General features: G+C 41.0%; 1 protein-coding gene and 3 non-coding genes across 4 annotated transcripts; all 4 read left to right on the top strand.

The window, feature by feature from the left end:
* Positions 1-606: 606 nt before the first annotated feature.
* On the top strand, positions 607-22756 carry ncapd2 (non-SMC condensin I complex, subunit D2). Its single transcript, XM_053326512.1, has 32 exons — positions 607-660; positions 1098-1218; positions 1301-1376; positions 1461-1519; positions 1618-1790; positions 2326-2471; positions 2616-2743; positions 2878-3001; positions 3160-3307; positions 5409-5606; positions 5689-5823; positions 5918-6005; positions 6997-7195; positions 7319-7437; positions 9538-9741; positions 9864-10038; positions 10435-10519; positions 10682-10818; positions 12570-12702; positions 13155-13230; positions 14229-14444; positions 14543-14703; positions 15546-15657; positions 15796-15919; positions 16050-16205; positions 18753-18930; positions 19280-19374; positions 19525-19605; positions 20136-20319; positions 20409-20577; positions 20681-20806; positions 22485-22756. The coding sequence occupies exons 2-32, from the start codon at positions 1101-1103 to the stop codon at positions 22565-22567; spliced, it is 4206 nt and encodes a 1401-aa protein (XP_053182487.1). The 5' UTR covers positions 607-660; positions 1098-1100; the 3' UTR covers positions 22568-22756.
* LOC128367152 (small nucleolar RNA U85) lies at positions 1865-2211 on the top strand. Its single transcript, XR_008321919.1, has one exon. It is a non-coding gene; the product is annotated as a small nucleolar RNA U85 (small nucleolar RNA).
* LOC128367153 (small nucleolar RNA U85) lies at positions 4901-5205 on the top strand. Its single transcript, XR_008321920.1, has one exon. It is a non-coding gene; the product is annotated as a small nucleolar RNA U85 (small nucleolar RNA).
* LOC128367154 (small nucleolar RNA U85) lies at positions 6053-6357 on the top strand. Its single transcript, XR_008321921.1, has one exon. It is a non-coding gene; the product is annotated as a small nucleolar RNA U85 (small nucleolar RNA).
* Positions 22757-24212: the final 1456 nt, after the last annotated feature.

The raw sequence follows: 24212 nt of genomic DNA, 5'->3' as shown, positions 1-24212 counted from the left end.
TGCTGTAATCATTCCTCCTGTTCATCAGATCTCATAATGTGTTCACAATATAAGTGATGGGGCAACAAAATCCACAATCCTCGTTTTGAGCAATGTATTCAAAAGTTTATTTGAGGCTTCAGCAGTCTGAGTTAGTCATATCAAGTGGATATCTGCCACAATTACAGTTATTTTAGCAACAAATTCTCTCTTTGTATTTCCCCAGACAGTGTTTCCCTGTTTGGCTGCAGAGGAAGAATAGTAAAGGGGAACTTTGGCACTAAAAAGCCTTTAACATTGAAAGATATCCACCTAAATTGACTAATTTGAACAACTGAAGCTTCATATTAGCTTCAGATAAAATTTTAAATATGTTTTTGCACAGAAGCAGGCTTGTGGATTTTGGCCCAAGTAATTTTTTTAGTGGATCATGAAGGGATCAGTATGAACAGGAGGAATGACTATAGAAGAAAAAATAGCAGTGTTTTTCCAGCAGGTGGCAGTGCTGAGTAACGCACCCGTGGAACTCAATCACGTATCGGTGACGTCAACGCGTCGTGGCTTTGGCGCGATGTAGAAACAAATTTGAAAATCTTCAGACGGTTTACAGGCGGCGGACACAGAAGATACACTCCTGTTTTTAAAAGGTCGAAGTTGTGGCTAGTGGGACTGCAAGCCTCACAGGTGAGATCGACATTTTTAAGTTCTTAACACCGAGTTGGTGGCTAAGTATAGATGCACATGTTTTATTAATTCGATATAACAAACAGCCGATAAATTAAGCTAGTTAGCATGCTAATGTTATCAGCAGTGATCGTTTGTCTGGCTAGCTCGCTCCACAACAACAAAACAACACTGTCTGGTTCATTTAAAGATTTCATGTCTCGATTTCATTTTCTTAGTCGTACCAAAGTTTAGATTAGTGTTGTTAGTTGTGTTTTAGTCTTTTCCCAGCTAACGTTAATAAGTAGATTGGTGTATCTACCTGTTGGTAACTTGATCAAAGATGCTTTGTTATGTAAGAGTACAGTAACATTACAACGATGCACATGATAACCAAACACTATACAATGCAAACCAAGCAGCCACATTCAAGTAACTAATTTGTTTGCTTTACAGGGATGTCGTGGGACTTCCTTGTGCCCGTGTGCGTGGGGGACCTGGTGAAGACTGGGGGAATCAACCAGTACCTCGTGCAAGATGTAGTTCCCCCAAAACAGCTGCCTACCTATATCAGTAGTAAGTAATCAACTAAACTCTTAACTTTAAAATGGTATAGTCAGACATTTTTCATATGTGCCTTTCTGTCTCTTGTACAAAGGATTCAAGGCAGCACTGAGAAGCCAAGGACCTTTGTGTATCTTGGAGCACTTTGATACAGGCTACAGTGTGCTGCAGTGAGTGTTGAGCATAAAGAACTTGGCAATGGTATCATTGTTTACATTAGGATACATACAAAACTACTGTCTCTTCTTTTTAAGGCATTACAACTCAGTGGAGCTGAGTGTGAAAGAAGATACTCTGGAATTACTGTTGCAAGGTTAGACTTTTTTTGATATTTGTATTATGTTTAAATTGGGGGAAAGACTGTTGTAATGCTGGTGTAATCATGCATTGTCTGGACTCTTTTCCCTTCAGTTGTTACCAGTCTGGCTGCTACCCTGCCGGCGCTCCTCATCTCCACCTCTGTCTCAGCAGCAGAACGTAAAGAGAAACTGAATGCAGTTAAAATGAGTGTCTTCCTGCTCTGCAAAATCACAGAGGCCCTTGAAAGTGAATCCCATCGACAGAGTATTGTCACGGCAGGGAAGGTATGGTGATTAGTGACACAAACTAAAAATACTTTGTTAATGGCAATGGTAGCAAGTTGTTATGTATTTTAAATGCCCACTGATGAGATAATGGCAAGTTTTATGATCCAGTCAGACCAAGAGATTATGAGCTCTAGCCTTCTGTTAGGTGGGTAGTCTTGGTGGTGTGGTTGAGTTATATTACACTGCTGTAAGGGCCCACCCACAGTTAAGTTGTCATCTTCAGTTACAACCTCTGTCCCCCCCCCAAGAGCAATGGGATGGGACAAGTGGGAGATGTCAGACAGTGTGCAGATGTTTGTTTGTCTCTGTCCGTGTGTGCGTGTTGTGTAAATGTATATGTATCAGTTGGTTAGAGGGTATAATCTCTCTGTAGATGGTTTGGCAGGTATGAACTACATTCTTTGGTAATCTGAGGGCATGTGTTGTGTATTAATGTTAAGTTGTTGATTTATAGTCTTGTCCTGGACTTGAGCCAAGTATTAATGGAGTTAAACTGATTTTAAAGTGATTCGAATTTGTCCGTTTTGCACAGGGTGGTAAAAAAGGCAAAGCTGGCGGAGAAGGACTCCTGCAGTGGGACTCTGAGAGAGAGAAGGTGCTGCAGGCCCTTGTCCAGCTCCTCCAGCTGGATATCCGTGCCCTCTGGAACCTGTCTCTGGTGGAGGAAGAGTTCATCAGGTACAGTCACAGCCTTTATTTTCAGCAGAAGCTTTCTAACTATAAAACGTGTAAAATATCATCTGGTTTTCAAGTTGCTTTAAATCCATGTTTGACCATATTATAAACATTTTATCACTTGTTTTTTGCATTTATTCCTTTTAGCTGTGTGACCTGCTGCTGCTACAAACTACTCGAGAACCCAACCATTGGCCACGTCAAGAGCAAACTCACCAGAGATGGTATAATCCACCTACTGGGGGTGCTGATCAAGAAGTACAATCACCTCTTGGGTTAGTCTCACAGATGAGAGAGAGCATACATTTTGTCAAGTTTCGTTGTTCAGACCGTATTTTAAGCATATATAGCTAAGAGTGTTTTGTGTGTCTACTATTTCAGCGTGTTCTCCCGCTCTCATCTCTTACAGGTGCAAGTGTAAAGGTGATCCAGCTGCTGCAACACTTTGAGCAGCTGTCATCTGTGTTTGCCCAGGCTGTGTTTGTGTGGAGCACAGAATATGGAATCAGGGCTATCATAGGAGAAGTAATAAGGTCAGTACACATGTATTGGTATGCATCCCAAGTTCTATTTCTGTGTGTTTCCCTTTTTGCTATGTTTGTCATGAACAGACAACCCTTTGTAGAAATCTGATTCGGTAGCTACAAAAGACAGTTGTTTACTGAATATAATTTTTTTTCCTTTCCTTCAGGGAGATTGGTCAGAGATCAAGCGACGAGCTTGCTAGAGAGGGGTCAGGGGTCAAAGCATTTTCTTCCTTCATCACAGAACTCGGTGCCCTGGTGCCTGAACTAATCATCCCCAACATTAGTGTGCTCATCACACACCTGGAAGGAGAGGTATTTACATCTTAACAGGTTCATCCTACTAACACTAAATTATTATCCTCAATAGTAACATTTTTATTCTTAAATCAAAAGATGCTGTATTAATCAAGTTAGTTAGAGTGCTACAAAAGTATGGGGCCTTTAATGACTCAAATAGCTGGATCGGGTATCAGTGACAATGGGCACCATTATTTTAATAAATACCAGTTCAGTAAATTTGTAACTTTAACTTTTTGATATATTTTACTACTTACTACATGTAACTTTTTGTTATATTTTACTACTTACTACATGTAACTTTTTGTTATATTTTGTTTTACAAAGTTAGCAAAGCAATGTTTAGGTCAAGCCTGAGGCATCCAGCTTATTAATTAAACACTGATTGGTACTCACTATCGGCCAATACACAAATCCCAGGTATCGATATTGGGTCTGAAAAAGTCAGATTGGTGCATCCCTACTTCATTAAAGAGTATGGCCTTTCAGTTATTGATTTCAAGTTCAGGTTTTATAATGAATTCCCTTAAACTCTGCCCTTGCACTCAAATAGCCCCTGCCTACACTTAGATTTGCTCTGCTTCAGCTGTATGCTTGCACTCGGATGTATTGTTGACACGCTAAGAATAAAGCAAACAGGCCTGCGAGGACGCAGGGCTCATTTCATTGGTCAACACTACACGTGGCTGGTTGGGGAATGCACACAAGCAGCCTGAGTGTGAGGTGCGTGCAAGCATACAGTTTGAGCAGAAGCACAGCAAATTAGGCACATGTCGTGGCTATTTGAGTGTGAGGGCAGGGTTTGAGGGAATGAATTAAAATCTGACCATGAAATCATGCTCTCAAATTGAGACCACGCTCATGAATAAACATGGGAAGAAAGAAACACGGATTAGTTTAAACACTCATCAATCAATGGAGGTCATGAGCAAACGGGAAGTATTGAGTATGATCAACAGGGCTGCCCATGTCAGGAATATCTCCAGATATGAACAAATACACCCATTTTAACTGAGTGCTGTAGTTCCCCACAATTCACTGTGCTTTTTGCCATTCAAGATTTTTTTTGTGGTAGAAGCTTGTATAGTTTTGCTCAGCTGGGGTGGACTCGGCACTGAGCCATAAAGTCAATAAATGTCTGTGTTCTGTGTTGTGATTGGCTTCTGCAGTAATGTCAACACATATTAAAAAACATGACAAAAAAGAGCAGAAAAGGCAATTTTCCTTTTTATTGTGCTCATTGTTTTCCAGGAAATTGCTGCAGTGTTTCACAGAGTAACAGCACAGGTCTCAGGACTGTTTTTCTTTTCCAACAGGGCAGGGATTACAAGATCCAGTAAAGATTGTGTTGACTTTGAGCTGATGCTCGAAAAAAGTACAAGAAGGGCAAAGGGGGGGGGGGGGGGGGTTCTGTTCAATTATGGATTTCTGCTCTTTTATTTGCTCAGTTGGTCACTTTACATCACTATTTATTGGATTTTACAAATATTATTAAAATGTACTAAATCTGAGGAGCGAAACACTTGTAATTAAGACTAACTTTGTGATTCTTCACAATATGGAATTTCTGTATAAAGCTTAATTAGTTTTTTTCATGTTTCATGTTCAGCCCAATGATGAGACCAAGGCGAATACGAGCTTACTGAATGAGAGTTGGGTTCTTCTTGCCTTGATTGGCAGGTAATCTTGGTGGTGTAGAGGAGTATTTCTGCTCTGCTGTAAGGGCCTGCCTACAGTGACCTGCGTCGACCCAAAGTATTCTGCTACAGTCACAGCAGAGTAATTGCTGGGATGAAGCAGACAGTGTGTGTGTTGTGTATAAGTGTGTGTACGTGTGTAAAAGGCAAGGAGTTCACCCAGCTCTCTTTGCTATTCAGTCAGCAGTGAGTTACTTCTTTGGTAATCTGAGGGCCAAGTTCAGAAACTCATATGGAAACAACGTGATGTGTTTAATACTCTAGTTTGTAGCTGTTTCTCTTGCTCATATAAAGGTACTGGGTTTTTTTCTGCTGTGAATGTGCCACAAAAGACTAATCCACATTTAGTTCATAAAATGATTGTAGAACCAAATATCTTAATGACACAATAATTGAGACTGTTTCTCCCTGTTTCCCAGAGCCACGCAATGCGTGTCGCTGTGTGTGAGGTGTTGGGAGAGATCCTTGTGCGCGTCCTGTGTGGTGATGGGCTCGATGAGTCTGGTAAAGCCGACCGTGACCGCTTCTTTGACACACTGCAGGAACATCTGCATGACACGCACTCTCACGTCAGGGCACGTGTGTTGCAGGTCTACACACGCATCGTCAACAGCAAAGTATGTCTTCTTCGCCTGTAGTGTGTATGTTAGAGCATGTTTAAGTCCCTCCTGGTCATTGAAATTGTCTTTATGTGTTTAGGCTTTGCCTCTGTGTAGGTACAGTGAGGTGATGGGGCTCACTGTGGGACGACTGATGGACAAATCTATAAATGTGGTGAAGAGCGCCATCCAGCTGTTGGCAGCCTTCATTGCACACAACCCCTACAGCTGCAAGGTAATTCAAATCAACATGATTTTAGGACAGCAAACAGTATTCAGATCATGTCACAATCTCACTCAAACTTGTTGTTGTTTTTTTTTTTATCCAGTTGAGCAGTGCAGACCTTAAGAAACCACTTGAAAAAGAGACTGGTAAACTCAGAGAGATGAAGGAGAAACTAGCAGGAAAAGCACCAGGTGAGGACAAACCCTGTGATAATTAAAAACTACACACGTCCACATTAACCCAATGATGAGACCAAGGCGAATACGAGCTTACTGAATGAGAGTTGGGTTCTTCTTGCCTTGATTGGCAGGTAATCTTGGTGGTGTAGAGGAGTATTTCTGCTCTGCTGTAAGGGCCTGCCTACATAAACTTGGCTCGACCTAAATTGTTCCTTTTAAGCACATTGGAGTAATCACAGGGAAGACGCCAACAGTGTGTATGTTTGTGTGTGTGTGTGTGTGCATGCGTACGAGGCAAGGAGTTCACCCAGCTCTCTTTGCTATTCAGTCAGCCGTGAGTTGCTTCTTTGGTAATCTGAGGGTCAAATTCAGAAGGCCATCTCGCAGACCCGGCCTTTCTTTGCCCTCTCCTCTTGCTCCAGAGAATTCATACATGCAACTTTCAGTCACATCACACAGCTCCCAACACACATCCAATGGCACTTTGTTGGCACACTTTTTTGGTCAAGACACCTCCTCATATTTCATACTTAATGGGAGGATTTGTCGGTTACGGGTTGTAAACACAACATTCAACATTTCTCCTGAAATGTAACATGCAATATAAAGGAAACCACAAATATCTCATGTTTCTGATGCTAACCATATGTTTAGGTGAGTAAGGAAGCTAAATTTGAATGAAGCTTCAATTATTTTGTCAGAAATCCTTTTCATTTATTTAAAATGGCTTTAGAAAGATCACAACATCATGAATGTAACAAAAGAACAAATACAGTGGCACACCAGAAGGTACATTACAAAATGTGATCCAATGATGGCACTCGAGTCCAGAATGATCATCTGGTCTCTTGACCTCCTGAATAGTTGTCTTACCATTTTATCCAAAATCTAAACAATTATTTTTTTGGTCTTTCCTTTATCAGCTTTTCCTCTGAAATGTCACTGCAACCTTTACCTGAGTCATCATCAATGGGTTTCAATATTTTTCTTTCCCTTCTGGCAGTGGCAGTGATCAAAGCATCTGAGCTGTGGGCCGCCATGGAGCCCGAGCTGCTCGTCACTGTCAAGACAGTGCTGGAGCCCACAAGTGAAACAGAGAGGGAGGAGGACGACGACAGGTATGTGGAGGAAGAAAAGGAGGCAGAAGATGACAGAGCAACCGCAGTGAAGATTGCTCAGTACCTCCGTGTCAACAAATACAGGTGAGGCTAATCAGCAGTACTGCCATCGTTGAAAGTGTCACCACCTGAAGGATTTATTCTCCCACACTGTCACGTTGGCAACAATTTGATGTGTGAAACTTATTTTGTTTTCCCCCTGCACAGGAATGCTGTGCGTCTCTGTATAAGAGCCCACAGCTGCTTCCCTGAGTCTGAGATGTTCGCTGCTCTGTCCACTCTCACCCCCGAGACTTTAATGAACACACTGGCCCTGCTTTTCAAAGGTAACCCATTACTCTGTCTACCTGATGCATTTCTATCCAGACATATTTAATGCAAGTGCTCTCCGCCTAATAGAGACATGATTAAATATATTTAAGATTCAGTTCTTTGTGTTTCCTCTTGATTGAAGGAAATTCATTTCACATTATCTTTCAGCGTCAGTTCATTAAAAGTGACATGTCCATAATATCTGGAATGACGTATGTGAGTTGAGGAAATATTTGAGTAAAGAACTCTGCACTTCATTAGCCATCTCCTTGGAAATATATTCCACAACTGTAGATGACGGAGTACGTCACATAAAGTCTGTCAGATCCTCGTGCCCACTCTACAAAAATGGTGGTATCGTTTTTTTATGATTTAATGTGTTGGCATTTTCAAATGGCACACATTACAAGCATACATGTGACAAATGTCTGGTTACATAAAAAAACTATTGATTCTAATATATAGAAAGTATAAAGACATCCAGTGTTTTAGTGCATATAATCCAGAAAACGGGAGAAACAAACAAGAACAACCAAACAAAAACAAAAAAGGAAAAAACAATAAACAAACAAATTAAAGACACAGGGTACCAGACTATAGCTTTGAATACTCAGCAATGCCAGACACAGCGTTCATAACCCCCTGCCACTGGAAAAAAGGGAGGAGTGGTATTAAGAGATGTGCGTCGGACTTTGAGTCCTTGAGCCCCTCCCAGTCCTAGTATACCCCTTTAATGTTGGAAAGGTAACGCTCCCATTTCAAATGAAAGCTTTCCACTCTGTTCGTGAGTCTGTATGACAGGCCTTCCAGTGCAGCTAATCTACCTAATTAATTGTGCCAGAGATTGAAAGGCATGGGCGATGGTGCCTTCCATCCTGAAATAATAAGTTAACGCCCTGGCGTCAGTGCGGTCTGTACCCATTCTGCATCATGGGATGGAAAGCAGAGATGGGTCCCTCAAAATATACAGCCTCTTTGGGAAAAGGCACATCACACCCTATGATTTTTGCAATATTTTATGAGTCAATGTACCTTCCTTGTTCTGGCATCTCCAACATGCTGGGATTTGAATTAACTTAACTCTATATAGCTTGGAGGGGATCCAATAGACTGATATTCAGAATCTTGAATTGCCAAATTGGTAGTATCATGAGATGAAGGAAACATGTATTTCACATCAGCAGATAAACATGTTTTCATAGAAGTATCTGAAAGGGGACATGAGAACTACATTTTCAGATGTTCACCTTTTGTGTGTTTGAAATGTTTTGACGTGTTTTTTTTTTTAAAGTTTTTTATTTAAATGATTTATGTGATGTGATACATAAATTACTACCACTGCAACATACTCACAAAACAAAACATATTTAAGATTTTTGAGACTTTGCCCATGCAATTACTCTTATGTCTTTAAGAGAAATACATTTAAACGATCAATATATTGTATAATCAATGTAGCTTGTATTATTCGCAATTAAATTATTATATATGTTTTATGTTTTTAATACAGTTTCTAGTTATCTATCTAGTCTATATTCTATTTTTTTAGTTGAGTCAGTGTGCTTAGTTATTGTATATAATTTAGCCTTTCATTTTATTAGTTTCTTTTATTTTCCTCCATTGTTTTTGTATTTTGTAATTAATGTTAAGTAGATGCTGTAACACTGTTATTTCCCTTTGGGATTAATAAGCACTATCTAATTTATATCTTTAGTCTGTCAATCCCTTCAGTGTTTTGGCAGCATCCAGAGCCAGAGGCAGACATGTTGTAGTTAGATGCAGAAAATAAACTTGAAGTGTAAAAATGTGCTTTGCATTTATGCCTGCCTGGCGTGAGTGAAAAATTAACAGTTGCTCTTGGTCGACTGCTGCGTTGATTTAAATAGAAGCGTATCCGTTTTGTCAGACGTGAAATGGCCTTCTGCGTAGACGAGCACTTAACACTTGTGCAGCTGCTTCACATGTGAAAAGCTCTACAGCAAACCGAATGAATTTAACTTAATTACCGTACAGCAGCAGCATCAGGGTGTGTTGAGTTATCAAGTAGCAATGGAAAGATGAGTCATTGTGAGAAACTCCACTAATTTCTACTTTCTGATGTTTTTCCTGATCAGGTTCTGACGAGGACACATCTGAGCTCAGCCAGAACTTGCCCCCCACTCCACAGAAAGAAGGGGAGAAAGAGGAGGAGGAGGATGGTGAGCTGAAGAAGCAGGAGATGTTGGTGCAGTATCTGAAAGACACAGAATCCTTCGCCTTACAAGTGGAGAGAGCAATCGCTGTCATCAACACCATGCTATACTGGAAAACCACTTCAGGTAGACTCGGCACAGTGAAAATCAACTCAAACGTGCTTTTCCATAAAATTTGAGGATTTATTTGGTAATGAGATTTAAAATATTTGCATATGCTACAACAGAACTGTCTTGTGTGCTTTTAGTGGTCCAGGAGGCCGTGCAGTTTTGTGTGACAGTGTGCGAGTTCAGTGTTGCCAACTCTGTCAGCGGAGTGAGGAAGATGTTGCCTCTGGTCTGGTCAACTGATGCCGCCATTAAAGATGCAGTTGTTCAGGCCTACAAGCGCCTCTATCTGAACCCCCAGGGGGACACAACCAGGTCTGAAACAAGTTCACATATTCCCTCAGCAGCATATTTGTGATATTGATATAAATGTTTTGAATTCAGTGTGATTTCAGCTAATGCATATTTTTTATTAATTGATGTCCTATAAATTAGTTTGAGGTCTCTCCTGTGAGGTTTACCTTAACCAGAGGAGTAGATTAACATTAGACTGCCTGACTTTCTTAACTAAAAAGTAGCTCATTAACTTCAATACATTTAAGGTGAGGTCTTGAGGTCTTACTAAATAACTTGGTCAGCATGTTTACTTCACTGTTTTTCATCCAAATTGAAATTATTTGGCAAATATCATATTGTGATGCTGGCAGAACCTAAAACCACAAACAGAAGAGATTGGTTGTGTTTTAAAGCAGCTGTCTCGTTCTTCATTAGGATGAAAGCCCAGACTCTGGTGGACAACCTCTCCGAGCTGATGGTTGATGCGTCTCTGGGAACAATCCAATGTCTCGAGGAAATAGTGAGTAACTCTTTTATGACTCTCATATGGTTCATTTCTGTTACTCTGATTATCAATTGAAATACTTACTGGCAATTAAATGTGTGTGTGTTGTCTTGTGATGTATTTAATACCTTGTAATAAAGCACACAGAGTTGTAACCATTCAAACACGTCTCTGTAGGTGCAGGAGTTTTTTGGCAGTGGCAGCAATCTCCAGTCCATCGTCGTGCAGGTTTTGTGGGAGAGGTTTACTGGCAAAAAAGAAACCTCTGGTCTACACAGGCGAGCTGCGGTGCTACTGCTGGGCATGGCTGCACGGTGAGACACAGTTTCTTTCTTATCATAATTTAAGATGCTGGGTTATTCAAGTTTACTAAATAAGAGGGTTTAAGTGTTTTTGCCTTTTGACTTTCTGGTTATTTTTGGTTAAAATCTTTTAGGATAGTGGACTAAAGTGACTCCACTCCAACTTCTCTGACTGTGTAGAGTAACACAGGGAGTAGCTGGAGAGGTCAGACTTCATGAATCCAGGGAAATGTCTAATTCAGTCACATACACAGTGAACTTCTAAATGATTGGTTAGACACAGTCAGTTTACAGCACACCTGGTATTTCAGTCTGCAGGTGGGTACTGATCAGTCCAATGACAGCTCGTATTTATTGGCTTTCTTATTCTGTCCACGTTGTCATCTGATTTCATTATGCACGCAGTGCTGTTGAGTATGTGGGGATGTCAACCAAAACAAATACAGCAAGTTGCAGGATAATTAGACGTGATGTTCTACAACCTGTATTTATTGTCCAATTTTGTGAAAGACAATGTAAACAACTGTGTTTTAGTTATAGTAGTGGTGCAGATGCTGTGCAGACTTATGATTTGTTTACTAGTGGATGAGGGAAAGGTTGGTGGTGGGCTAACTTCAGACTTCATGAGTCATGATGTTTCTGCAACACTGAGCAATACTTTCCACCAACAACCTGCTAAATTACATTTACATGTGGTGGCTTGAGCGAAGACCTGATTTATATTCTAATTATGGTTTGTATGCTAGGGGTCTGATGATATGATGTTTTATGAGGCGTTTTGTTTCTATTGCACCTGTGTACATATCATCATCTGAATCATGAAACGCAACAGAACTGGTTTGTAATAAACTCGGTGTGAAATATCTATCTAGTTTTACTGGGCCAGTCATCTCAAATATTGAGGAAGAAACAGTGAAATGACTATTTGATCATATTGACAGCCCACTACTGATCCTCGATGAAAGAAGTAACAACTAACCTGATAGCTTTTTAGTTGACTTTCAGATTTACACACCGACTCTACACATTATTCAACCATGAACTTTATTGGTCCATATTTTAAGATGTGTCAACTGGATTTAATACCATGTTTAATCTATCAGCACACACAATAAACAACATTACTTTTTCTTGCCGATAGATAAAACAAACTTGCTTTGATGTAATTGAAAGTTGACCAAACAGTTTTTCAGATATTTATGTATAATCTGTGATATGCCTCATCACATAAAGGCGCACTTCCTTACATTTTTGTCCTGCCTCAGCTACTTGACATTCAGCGAATCCTCTCATTAGTAAGAATACAAGCTCAGCCTCGGCTCCTCTTCATTGTAATCAAAGTCACGACCATATAACTAGGCTCCTTGCCAGTGTCTTTCCATGATTTTTTTTGTGTGTGTGTTCCCCCTCAATCTACCTCAAAGACTGCCACTGCTGTAGGGAAGAGTGAGCGAGCGAGAGAGTAAAGAGAGACTATCTGCAGTCCACCCACACTGCTGCCTCTCTTCATCCAGCCAGCAGCATTCATAACCTATTAAATCTTGTGTGCTTCTCCTAACCCATCCTCCCACACGCATTATCTGAGCAGCAGCCTAACACTGGCAAAGCCAGCAGCACACAGCGGTTTGGGTGATGTAGGCCAGAGATGTTATTACTTCACTTTGTATACTCACAGGATTATTTGAGAATATAAAATGAATGCTTCATGCTTATTTTCCAAAATGTGTTTTTTTTTTTGGTATGTATGTATGCAAATCTAACAGGGCAGAGAGGGAGGTGGTCCTCAGTAATCTGGACACTCTTTGTTCTGTGGCTCTGGGAGAAAAAGTGACTGAAGACTTCCTTCTGGCCAGAGATGCTGTTTTCACCATCTGCAGCATCACTGACCATGTCAGGGTAAGAAAACCAGAGTGCCTCGTTAACTCCAGTCTGTGTTTTGGCAAGTCGGTGGTCCATTGTTCCAGTTCTTTAAGTCTTTAAGTAGCGATATCGGGAGAAAATGCTTTTCCAATGGGAAATTTTCTAGACTTGAAAGTAATTTGCCTATTTAATCTCTTTTTCACGTCAGTTACTCTTAACGTCAACGGCTGTCAATGTTAATCATATACATATACAGGTATTAAGTCTTCATAATACCCAATTAGTTACGTCAGATTTATTTGCAATTTGCTGCTGTATAAAGTGTAAGTATTGCACACGAGTAGTATAAATTAATTCAATCAAATGCCGAGATAGTGCTTATTTACATTTTTAGAGACACGTGGAACCCACTTGCTTTGTCTCGTGTTAAATCTTCAAGCTTGTAAATGTGTGGTAGGTTTGAACACAATGTTTGCGTTTTCCACCAGCAATCAAAAGGCACTCCATTCAGACTGCCCCAGGACCACCAGCTCTTCACTCGCCTCACACAGGCCATCGCTGAAGGTAAACTCAGACATACAGCAGGGGTCCAAAAGGTTGAGACAGATAGTCAAGGCTACTTTTCGTCTGTATACAGCCTTCTGTTCTGCCATACATCTCAAACTTAGATTCATCAATAAACGGACTGTTTTCCAGTCATCCACTGTGTTGGTATTTCTTAGCCCTCCCAGAGCGTTTGGCCTTGTTTCCCCTCCTGAGAAGTGGTTTAGAAACTGCTCCTCGTCCTCTGAGACCTCTACAAACGCAGCCCCAGTGGTAATTTGGCTGATTGGAGTCTTACGTTCATTAGTTTGCAAATTCTGTATCTGTGATGAAGTTTGTTGTTCTATCTCTCAGGGATCTAAGCTTGATTTATTGATCTTCTGATGGTTTGGTCACTGTTGGTCTGCCTGATCGTGCTCAGGATACAACTGATCCAGTTTCTGTAAAGTGTTTTAGAGCTCCATGCAGGGCCCCCGAGAAGCCTTTATTATACTCATGATTTGATGCTGAGAAAGCCGCTCTTTGCTTAGAATAACTATTTGACTTCTGACACTTTCACTTGGTTCTGACGTCATGTCTCTCACTGTCACAGTACTGCTTAGTAAACAGTGATCCACTGGAAATTTGAGGCTCCGCCATATTTATAACAGGTGAACACCGACTGTACATTGAATCACTTGAACGAGCCTCTGATGAGTAGATCAAATCCACCTGAGTGTCGTTTGAACACTAGTTCAAGGAAATCTGACCAAAAGAGCTCAAATTTGCTGAAATTGTATTGTTATCAAGATTCTTGAATATTTGTTTGATTTACACATCATAACTTTTGTTTTTAAACATTTCTGAATCCTCAAAATTAGTGATTATTTCAAGGTTTGCATAAAAATATCAAATTTGGTGATGTGGTCTCAGACTTTTGGACCCTGCTGTTTGTCCCTTCTTGATGAAAAATATGTTTAGTTTGTCTCAGCTTGCACTCTCAATTTCTTCCACTGACTCTGTGTTGGTATTTGCTTCAGGTGTGGTGATGGAGGACCCTTATTGGCAGAGCTTCATGGAACAGGCTGTCCGTCTAATCTACTTCCTGGCTGAATCCCCTGACCAGCTGTGCTCACGGCTGCTCCAGCGCAGCGCTCGCCTCTTACTAGATCAGGTTACAGAAGGTGGGGAAATCAACAAGAACGCAGGCCAGATGCAAGACGAATCTCAAGATCCCAGTGAGCAAGGTGAACAAGGTGAGTGTTAAGCTGTGACCTGACCTGTTCCAGCACCCCAGGCTTTCTCAGTGTACTCTTAATCTCATGTGTCCATGTGTGTTTTTTTTCTCCTGCAGTGAACTGTGTGTGTCTGGCCCAGCTGTTGGCTCTGTGTGGCTGTGTGGCTTTCTGGCAGGTATCTCACCTTGAGCGCAGTGTGAGTGCTGAGCTGCGGAGGAGGAGAGGAGAGACGGAGGAGAGGGAAGAGAAGGAAAAGGGCCCATCCAGCAAAGCTAAGGTCTGCAAAGACTTGTACACAAGGCTTGCACATACACTGGTTTACAATGGTTTCATGATGAAACAGTCGATTGATTAACAAAGAAACAAAAGTGTGATTATTATTTCATTAAGCTTTGTTTTCTCTTTCTTTTAAGAAATTAGGTTATCATTTGAAATGATTGAAGTTCATACTGTAGCTGCGGGAGTCTGATAATGTGCTCACAAATCTGCTAAAGATATTAAATCTAAATGTCATTTGCTTGTTTTTGAAAGTACTTCTGCAGATATTTAAATGTCAGTTGATGCCAAAACACTTTCCTGAGTGAAAGAAATAATCATGACAATCAGACTGATTCTCAGCAGGATAGTTTGATGAGATTTATTTCAATGACAACGTCAGTTGAGTGATGGCTCATAAATTATTCAGCGCATCAGGGAATCTGAAGATAAACGTCTCCTTAATTAGCCTAAGAAGTTTTTAGCTTTTATGCATTTCATATGTAGTAATTTTTGTTGTTTCTTTTACATTTAAAGAGACAAAGGGGGCAGAGGGCATAAAAGTAATTGTTCGGTTAGATGAAAGCCATGACAGGATGGGAGGTTTATAAAAGTGATGCTCCACCCAACATGCTGTTTCTGTGGATGTTTTGACACGTTTTGTCTTTCTGCTGTAAAAATGTATCATTACTGGAATCTGCTCTTCACTGCCCACTGTAGATTTGGATTTAAGCCAGTGTCGTCATACTCAAAGCTTCTTGGGTCACTCTAAGACTAACTCATTACTAGACTGAGTTACAAGTCAGAAAGCACCGAAGATCATTTCTTGGGCTTCTGTTTCAAGCTGTGATAATCTTCCAACAGCAAGCAACCAATGAGAGTGCAATGGAGGAGGAGCTTGGCTTGATTGGTGCCTCTGCTGAAGATACAGAGGCTGAACTCATCAGAAAGATCTGCGAGACTGAATTACTGGCTGGTAATAAAAACCTTTGTTTTGCTGCCCTGCATCATGCTGTATTAACGAACCTGCTACAGCCCATCCTTCCACTACATTCAGATATTCACAGATATTATTGAACATCTTCTCCCCTTGTTCCTCCTGCTGTCTTTTTAGAGGAGAACCTGCTGTGTGCATTCCTTCCTCTGCTGGTTAGAGTCTGCAGCTCCCCAGGACGCTATTCCCACCCACAGCTCACCACTGCTGCCTGTCTGGCACTCTCTCAGTATATGATGATAAGGTAAACACACTCCCTGCTCCTGTGTGCCTTCACAATACATATTTGTGTTTACTTCAGAAAACTGTTTTTTTAAAGGCTAACTTGAATTATCACAATAATCTTCATCGCTGTTCTTCATCACTTTCATCAGTCCGTCAGTGTGTGAGGAGAATATCCGTCTAATGTTTACGGTGCTGGAGCGCTCTGCTCTCCCTGTTGTCAGGGCCAATGCCATCATTGCCCTCGGAGACCTCACCGTCCGTTTCCCAAATATTTTGGAGCCCTGGACACAGAATCTGTATGCCAGGTAATGTAATGCATATTTATTTTCATGAGCCCAGTCATATGTAATGAATTGTCTCCGTTGCAGCTCATGTTCATCACCCCCCGTACACTAACTGACTCCTTCCAATTAGTGGCACATTATTATAATATCCGTAGCTTTGTTTTGTTTTGTTCCTCCTGTAAGGAACAATCTACGCCTGATAGCTCAACTGAGTGGGTGCACTGTAAATGGCATTTCATCTCCGCTAACATCCCTCTGTACTTGTACTTGTACACTTGAGCTATCCTCATCTGGATCCCACCATGTCTCATTGTGTTGTTCTCTCAGCCGCTGAAGTGTTGCCACTGTCACAATGCTCCAATGATCCACATAATAGGAAAAGTTTCCTCTTTCCATCACAACTTTTTAATGGGAAAACAAACTTTGAGATGATCTATGTTGGCAAACTCTGATATCTACCTTGTATAGTTACGATGAGAAATCTTCATTGTCCATTACATGAAATGGAAATTTGGCATCCTGACAACACAGTTTAAAACAGAGTGAAGAACAGCTGAAATACATAAAGGCACAAATGAGTTCTTGTACCCATTTTTCCGGGCTAGTCGGACCTTGAGTCAGTTTTCTGGGCACTGCCTTGCCTTTTTATGAATGTAACCTGCATTGGTCTGAAAGATGAGTTTCTTTATTTGATGTGAAGATGATGCCTCAACAATCATGAAGCAATTATGCGTGTACTGTTTTAGGTACTGGGACACTAGTTGCCATTTGAGGCCTGGTGGACATAACTAGTGTTGAGGAGCAGCTGGGTAAAGATGGGTCCCAGTTGTGTGGCACATTCTTTCAAGACCCTTCCTTTGAGCCCATCTGGCCAGGGGCCTTTACGCAGATTGACTCGCTGGAGGGTGGAAATGACTTCCTTTTCCTTTAATATCACCAGGGCTGATATCATTCCTGCACAGTTACTTTCATCACTGAAGTCATGTTTATCAGATGTAGAATAAAACATGTTTAGATCATTTGAAAGGCTAAACCGGGTCATCGCACTGAGGGACTTGGAACCATGGGAACCGACTAGCGCTTCGTGGCTTAAAGGGAATCCACCCCCACTGGTGAACTGGGGTGGAGCCTTAGACAAGGCCACTTTAAGACAACGAACAGCTTAATTACAAGTGTGTTACAGATTGTGACTAGAGCCAATGACTAGTGTGTTGTAATTATACGGAGCGGTTGGGTGAGCAGAAAGGCATCATTTCGGGTGAAGTCAAAGGTCCTACAAGGCTCTTCTTGTAGAGAATTTCACTTTAAAAACACTTTGTGGTTTGTCTGTTTTCCTGTAGATTCACTGGTTTCCTGCAGCCAACGTAGAAGTTAAAGTTGGTGCGTTTGATGTTGTGGTTTTAATTATAACGCTTGACAATGCTCACATTGACGTGTAAAACATTCTGTTCTTTTATAATGCGTCACTGCCTTCCTAGTGTTTTCTACCTGATAAGTATTTCATAGTGTTCCCTTATTCTCTCCCACACACCAGCATCTCCACTCTTCTTCAGGCTGCTGCCCTGGAGCCTCCTGATAAGCACATTAAAAATTAATTACCCTGTTCATTGCTGTTGTAAGCCCCTTCGTTGGCATGTGGAAGTGCCATGTATGTGTCTGATCTTCTGCCAGGAGTCGTGCTCTCTGGCATAAATGAGAAATGGTTAATGAGTTTCTTTTGTTGTGTGGTTTTGGGTGAGGCTGAATGTAAATTGGTGTCAGAATACTATCAGTTTACACTGCCACAGCCTGTCTTGTACTATTGTGTTCAACCGAGGCTGTGACAGTTGTTTTCATAAATGTCCTGCCGAACTCAGGTCTTTACAGGGAGTCTAATTGATTAGGACTGGAAAATGAAAAAGGCACAGGTGGCAAGAAACTTTTTTAGTGTCTCTAGAGGCACGGCTGTCAGAATGGTAGTGCTAGTCTACCAGTGCACCAATGTGTGGTCCAGACTGAAATACCTCAAAAGCTGATGGATCGATGGAGGACGTGAAATTATAAAGACATGCGTAGCTCACAGATGATGTACCCTACAGACTTTATTGATCCCCTCATCTTTCCTCTAGCTCCACTATGATGTTGAAATTTGTGGTTTTGAATTAAATTTCAAATATTAGATGGATTGCCATTAAATTTGGTACAGACATTCATGTTCCCCTCGGGATGAATTGTAATGAGTTTAATGATACCTTCACTTTGTAATGCCATCATCAAGTCCGAAATGTAATTTGTCCAATACTTTGGTTTGGGAACAAATACCTGCCAAACTAATTACATTGCTATCAGCCTCAGCTGTTTTCTATATCTAGTCTTAATTGGAAAATGTTAGCGTGCTAATATGCTAAACTAAGATGATTGACATCGTCGACATTATACCTGCTAAACATCAGCATGTTAGCATTGAGCTCAATTCACTGCTGTGCCAGAGTACGACCTCACAGAGTAGCCGGAGAGGGACGGATTCTGTCTCGTTATCAAAGGTGGAAGATTAACCAGCCAGTAATGTAACATCATCTTCTCTTCCAGGCTCAGTGACGAGGTGCCTTCAGTGAGGCAGACAGCTGTGACAGTTCTTACTCAGTTGGTGCTTAAGGATGTGCTCAAGGTCAAAGGTCAAGTCAGTGAGGTGGCTGTGCTGCTAATTGACCCTGAGTCTCACATAGCCAGCCTCTCCCTGAACTTCTTCAATGAGCTGGCCTCCAAGGTACACACACACACACACACACTTATCTTTATATCTTTGTGAGGACCCTCATTGACATAATGCATTCCCTACCCCATTACCCTAACCTTAACCAACACAACAAAACGCCTTAACCCAACCCTAACCCTAAACTGAGCCTAAACCCAGTTCTACATTTAACCTCTTAAACATCAAATTGCCCTTTTGAAGTTGTGAGGATGTCCTCACAATGCTGGTTTTCAACTAAAATTAGTTCTCTCAAAGATAGAAAGACACACACACACACACACACACACCAAGAGATACACACCCATTGAGGGAGACTCAATAATTGTTAATGTCTCTAATTTTTAACGATGTTACCCATCAGGACAATGCAATCTACAACCTGCTCCCAGACATCATCAGTCGACTGTCCGACCCGGAGAGAGGCATGAGCCCTGAGGACTTCAATATAATCATGAAGTGAGTTGCACATCTCCAGTGTGTTCGTGCTGCCTTCATCCAAAGAGAATTTGTCCAAACTGTGAAAGGCAAAGTTGACAGCGTTGCTATTTTGAAAGTGTTGTGTAGATGCTATAATGTGTGTTTGTGTGTGTGTGTGTGTGTTTTCAGACAGTTGTTCTCCTACATCACCAAAGAAAGGCAGACCGAGTCTCTGGTAGAGAAACTCTGTCAGCGCTTTAGGACTGCCAAGTGAGTACATCTCCACCTCTTTTTCTTTTTCATCTTCATCCCTCTGACCTACAGTTTTACATGGGTTTTTTTTTTCTTCTCATTTGTGAGTCTGTCCTGCAGTATTTCTTTTGTGCGAGCTGCAGGGGTGGATGTGTGGGTAATTAGTGGGTGTTTTCAGTGCGAACAAAGAGAGATCCTCAATTAAAGCAAGTCCACCTGTCACCTACACTCTGGCATCTTCTTATTCACTCATCTTGTCATGAAAACCTCTCTTCTCATACAGTTGAAGAATGTAGCCAGAACAACTGACCTGGCTTCAGCCTGCCTGTGACTCATCCGTACTTACAGCAAGGACATTTTATGGCAAAGTGAATTCAGATAAAAGAGGTTCCTGGAAAATTAGATCTGGTCTAAATGGTAGAGCACAGTCGTATTCTTGAGCAATGAGGCTTTTTTTGGTCAAAGATCAGTCATTTCTATCCATTTCACAAAGTTTCTAATGAGATTTAATCCTTCGTGCCTCTAACTCTTCCTCTTTCTCTCCTCAGGACGGAGCGTCAGTGGTGTGACTTGGCCATGTCTCTGTCTCTGCTGTCCATGTGTGAGCGTGGTTTTAAGAGGCTGCAGGAGTGCTGGGAGTGTTACAGTGACAAGTTGACTGAACCTGGAGTCTACCAGCCTCTGCTCTCCATCACTGCCAAGCTTCGCCGTGGGGCCAAAACCCAGTTTAAGGTGCTACTTTTCTATTTCAAAGTATATGTTTGTCTGTGTTTTGTTTCAAAGCTTTCTTTGTTTTAACTTGAGGTAACTTTGTCTACCAGGCCCAAGTGGATGATTTTGAAAAGCGTCTTACTGCGGTTCACACAAGGGGGCTGGAAAATGTAGAAAGCCCTGAGATGGACGAGGAGAACCAAACAGAAGGAGGCTCAAGTGAAAAGACAGTTGTGCGCACACCTCTGCCCACCAGAGGCCGGCCCAGGACAAAGAGAGGTCAGGACACATAAACTTTTCTTTGAAGTAAAAAAAATATGCTTGTAGGAAAAATCCTGTTTGGTTTGTTGACGACAAATTATTATTTTTCTCGCTGGTCCAGGTCAATCAAAACCCTCTGCTTCCAGCCGTGGTGATGAGAGTTTTGTGACACCTCAAAAGGCTCGCAAATCTAAGAAACCTGTGATTACCTTCAGCAGTGACGAGGAGGAGGAGGAGGATGAAGAGGGTGAGTGCAACCACTTGAGTCATTCAACACTCGTATTCACAGTAATCAAAGTGCTCTTTTAGGCCCTTCTGCCTTTTCAAATTATATTATCATTTTGGAATTTCAAATGATTTTCCTTAACCTCTCAACTTATTTTGTATGAAATATAAAAATTACAGTTATTTAGTGTTATACTAATAATTATTCATCATCAGGTAGTCTGCCAATAATTATATCAGTTTAATTGGCCTATAAAATCTCAGAAAATGGTGAAAATGTCTTCATATTGCTTCTTTTAGGGCTGCAACAACGAATCGATAAAATCAATAAAAAGCGATTTTTAAAAGTGTTGGCAATGAATTTCATTATCGATTTGTTGTGTCGCGCGATTACTGCATTACTCACCATGTGGTGGAGCAGTTCAGACGCAGCTGAGCAGAGCCGGTATCGGGAAAGAAACGGGGAAAGCGGTCCGCCCGAAATCTTCTTGTGTAGGAGCAGTTCACACTACATAAAACTAGAAAGTGTGTACTGTGTCCTGCTGAGGTCCGCACGTATGCATGCGCACAAAAAACAATCGGTTTTCTATCACTTTTGTCATATCAATGACATAATGTCAGTGTGTGGATCATTAACCTTGCTGCAGTGTGCTCCCTGGTTATAGTTAGTGAACTATCAGCTTCTACCTGCTGAGATCTCACAGCAGCAGGAGATGAGGAGAGCAGCAGGATGTTTGTGAGATCATTAAGAATAATATAAAACCAGTCTGTACACCACCAAGATGAACTGGTTTACACTTTATTCTTGGTTGACACTGCTGGAGGGTAAAACTGATTTAAAAGTGTGCTTTATTTGTGTGACAAACGTTTTTTATTACCAATTTGTTTTAGTTTGCGATAAATAATATAACTGAACCGCCACTGAATGTTGAAACAAATCCTGTTAACAGTTTTATCATTTTAATTTTTCTTTATTATTTATCTTTTATTTATTGTTCCAACAGCTCAGGTCAACAGAAAACACCTCTTTCTGTGTAGCATCCATGTGTGTTATTTTGTTAAAGCTATCAGACATTAACATTTAGTTGTTGTTTAAATTATTATTTAATATTACTTTAATAACTCGGGGACGTCCAAGCAGCAACGAGCACTTTGTTACATCGTCAATTTGAAATGTTTTGTTTTTGAATGAAGGGATGGAAATTTAAAACATTTTTTTTTTATCTGATTCATCGAAAAAATAATCGACCGATTCATCGATTATCAAAATAATCGTTAGTTGCAGCCCTACTTCTTTTAGCCAGCAACCCAGAAGCTTATATTCAATCTGTCACATAAGACAAAGAAAAGCAATACATGCTCATATTTTAGAAGCTAGAGTGAGAGTTTGGACTTTAATTGAATGTATAAACAATCATCATTAAAATAGTTTGTGATTATTTTTGTCTGGCTACAGTTTTTCAGCATAGAAGTGACTTCATTTTGGTCACAATCAGTAATATACGATCAATGCAACAATGTTCAGAGTGTTTGGACCGCTGGACTGAGCCACGATCGGCTGCTGTTTGTCTCCCTCGCTCTATAAAGTGAGCTGTTCATTGCAGCAGCACTAATCCGAGATCCATAGATATCTATAATGGACACGGCCATGACTTGATCCCCTTCCATCAACTTCTAATCTTCTTTTTATTTCTCATCAGATGCTGTGATGGCAGAGAGTGAGACTCCTAAAGTGACAACGCCGATTGCTCGCACATCCCGACGAGCTCGCCTCAGAAACTGATTTTCCTCTTTTCTCATTTTACTTTTTTTTAAATCTAATTTTTCCTTTTTTTTCTGTATCTTTTTAAACTTTTCTTCAACTTGTTGGCTTTTAAAATATTATTTGTATATTTTTTAACAGATATTTTAGCACTTTGCACCAATTTTAAAATAGTCTGAAGCATCTTAACAGCATAAAATCAAGATGTCTTTTAATAAACCTGCTTCTGTTTTGATAAAAACTCGGCTGTCTGTCTCTATTTGAGGTGCGTCACTCACCAACAACACCTGCACACCGAAGAAAAGCTGAAGCTGACATTAAAAATGTATGACGGGTTGGGTGTCTGCTGGATTATGTCAAGTAAATTTATGCCATCATTCCGAGCAGCTTTGACTGTCTACTTGTGTCATGTGTTTGGACAGCGGTGTTTAATGGGTTGTCACAGCTTGCCCAGACAGCGTTACTACCCCACATGCTTCTCCACTTCATCTCCACTTTGCTCAGTTTCCTTTCTTTTAGAGCATGCTGTGTCATATCAGATCTCAGTCTTCATCAGATGAGAAACATTGTGCTCTTCAACAGTTAGCGTGGCTGCATGTTTATTTACAGTCATGTTCTTTTTCTTTTTTTTCTCTTCTGTCTGACACATATGCGGTTGCCTAGTTGGTTGTCTCTGCTCTCCTGTAATCAATCTCTTTTGTAGGTCTCCCTCTGCTTTCTGCCTGGTGCTTTTCTCCCTCCCTCCCTCCCTCCCATCCTCCTCCTCCTCCTACTCTCTGCTGCCTACTTTTCCTCCTACAGCACTCCTCTCTTCACTGACATCATACGCACGGTAGTTTAACCCTCCCCTCCCTCCCATCACTGCTAATCTCTCTCCTTTTCGCCTACTCCTTCTCCCACACGTCCTCTCCGAAAAGATGAGAGGGGTGCATTTCTGTATGTGTGATTGATATGTTATATAAAGACACTTGCCACATACGAGCTAAACAATACGATTGCACCAGCAGTTTGGTTTTTATCTGTGGACACATTTGAGTTAAAATGTGTTCAGTGGATGCAAAGTGTTTGAAAGCAAGTGGAGATTTGCCCTGTTTATGATGAGGTGCTGTACAAAGATGGATTTAGCTTCATCATGCTGGATATGAAAACTTTCTAAGTGCACACATTTTCCTCACTGACAAATGAGAGAAAATATGAATTGATGCTACTGATGGAGGGAGATGTGAATATACTATCTGACATACATTCAGATTAGCACAGGTTTATTTGCCTGAAATAATCAGAGGCTGCTGAACTTTGAGGTTGGCGTGTTGGATTGCGCTCCTCCTGCTGGTGTTGTAATTTGGCGGCAGGGGGTACAGGGAGCAGATGGCACTGACAGACTGTAACTTACCCAACAGAGAGGAGAGGTCAGTGCATGCTGGGAAAGACCACGGAGACAAAGGGGGGAGAGAGTGTGGGACTAATGTGCATGAGGAGTATTGTTACAACATGGGACATGTATAATTAAAATTAATCCGTTGACACGAAACATGTGACTGTTGATAATTGACTGGTTTACAAATCAACAGCTGACCACTGCCCTCTGACCTTAGTTTATACATTATAGTGGCATCAATATGGGCAGAGTCCACACCATCACCTTGGCAATGACAATCACTCTCAG

The sequence above is a fragment of the Scomber japonicus genome, chromosome 10 (assembly GCF_027409825.1).
Source record: "Scomber japonicus isolate fScoJap1 chromosome 10, fScoJap1.pri, whole genome shotgun sequence".
Taxonomy (NCBI): domain Eukaryota; kingdom Metazoa; phylum Chordata; class Actinopteri; order Scombriformes; family Scombridae; genus Scomber; species Scomber japonicus.
Note: the sequence above shows the minus strand (reverse complement) of the source record. Positions and strands in the feature narration are given on the sequence as shown.

Coding starts and splice junctions, on each gene's coding strand:
- ncapd2 (XM_053326512.1), top strand. CDS start 1,101: ATGTCGTGGGACTTCCTTGTGCCCGTGTGCGTGGGGGACCTGGTGAAG. Junction 5,607..5,688: donor CACGCATCGTCAACAGCAAA/GTATGTCTTCTT, acceptor TTATGTGTTTAG/GCTTTGCCTCTGTGTAGGTA. Junction 7,438..9,537: donor ACTGGCCCTGCTTTTCAAAG/GTAACCCATTAC, acceptor TTTCCTGATCAG/GTTCTGACGAGGACACATCT.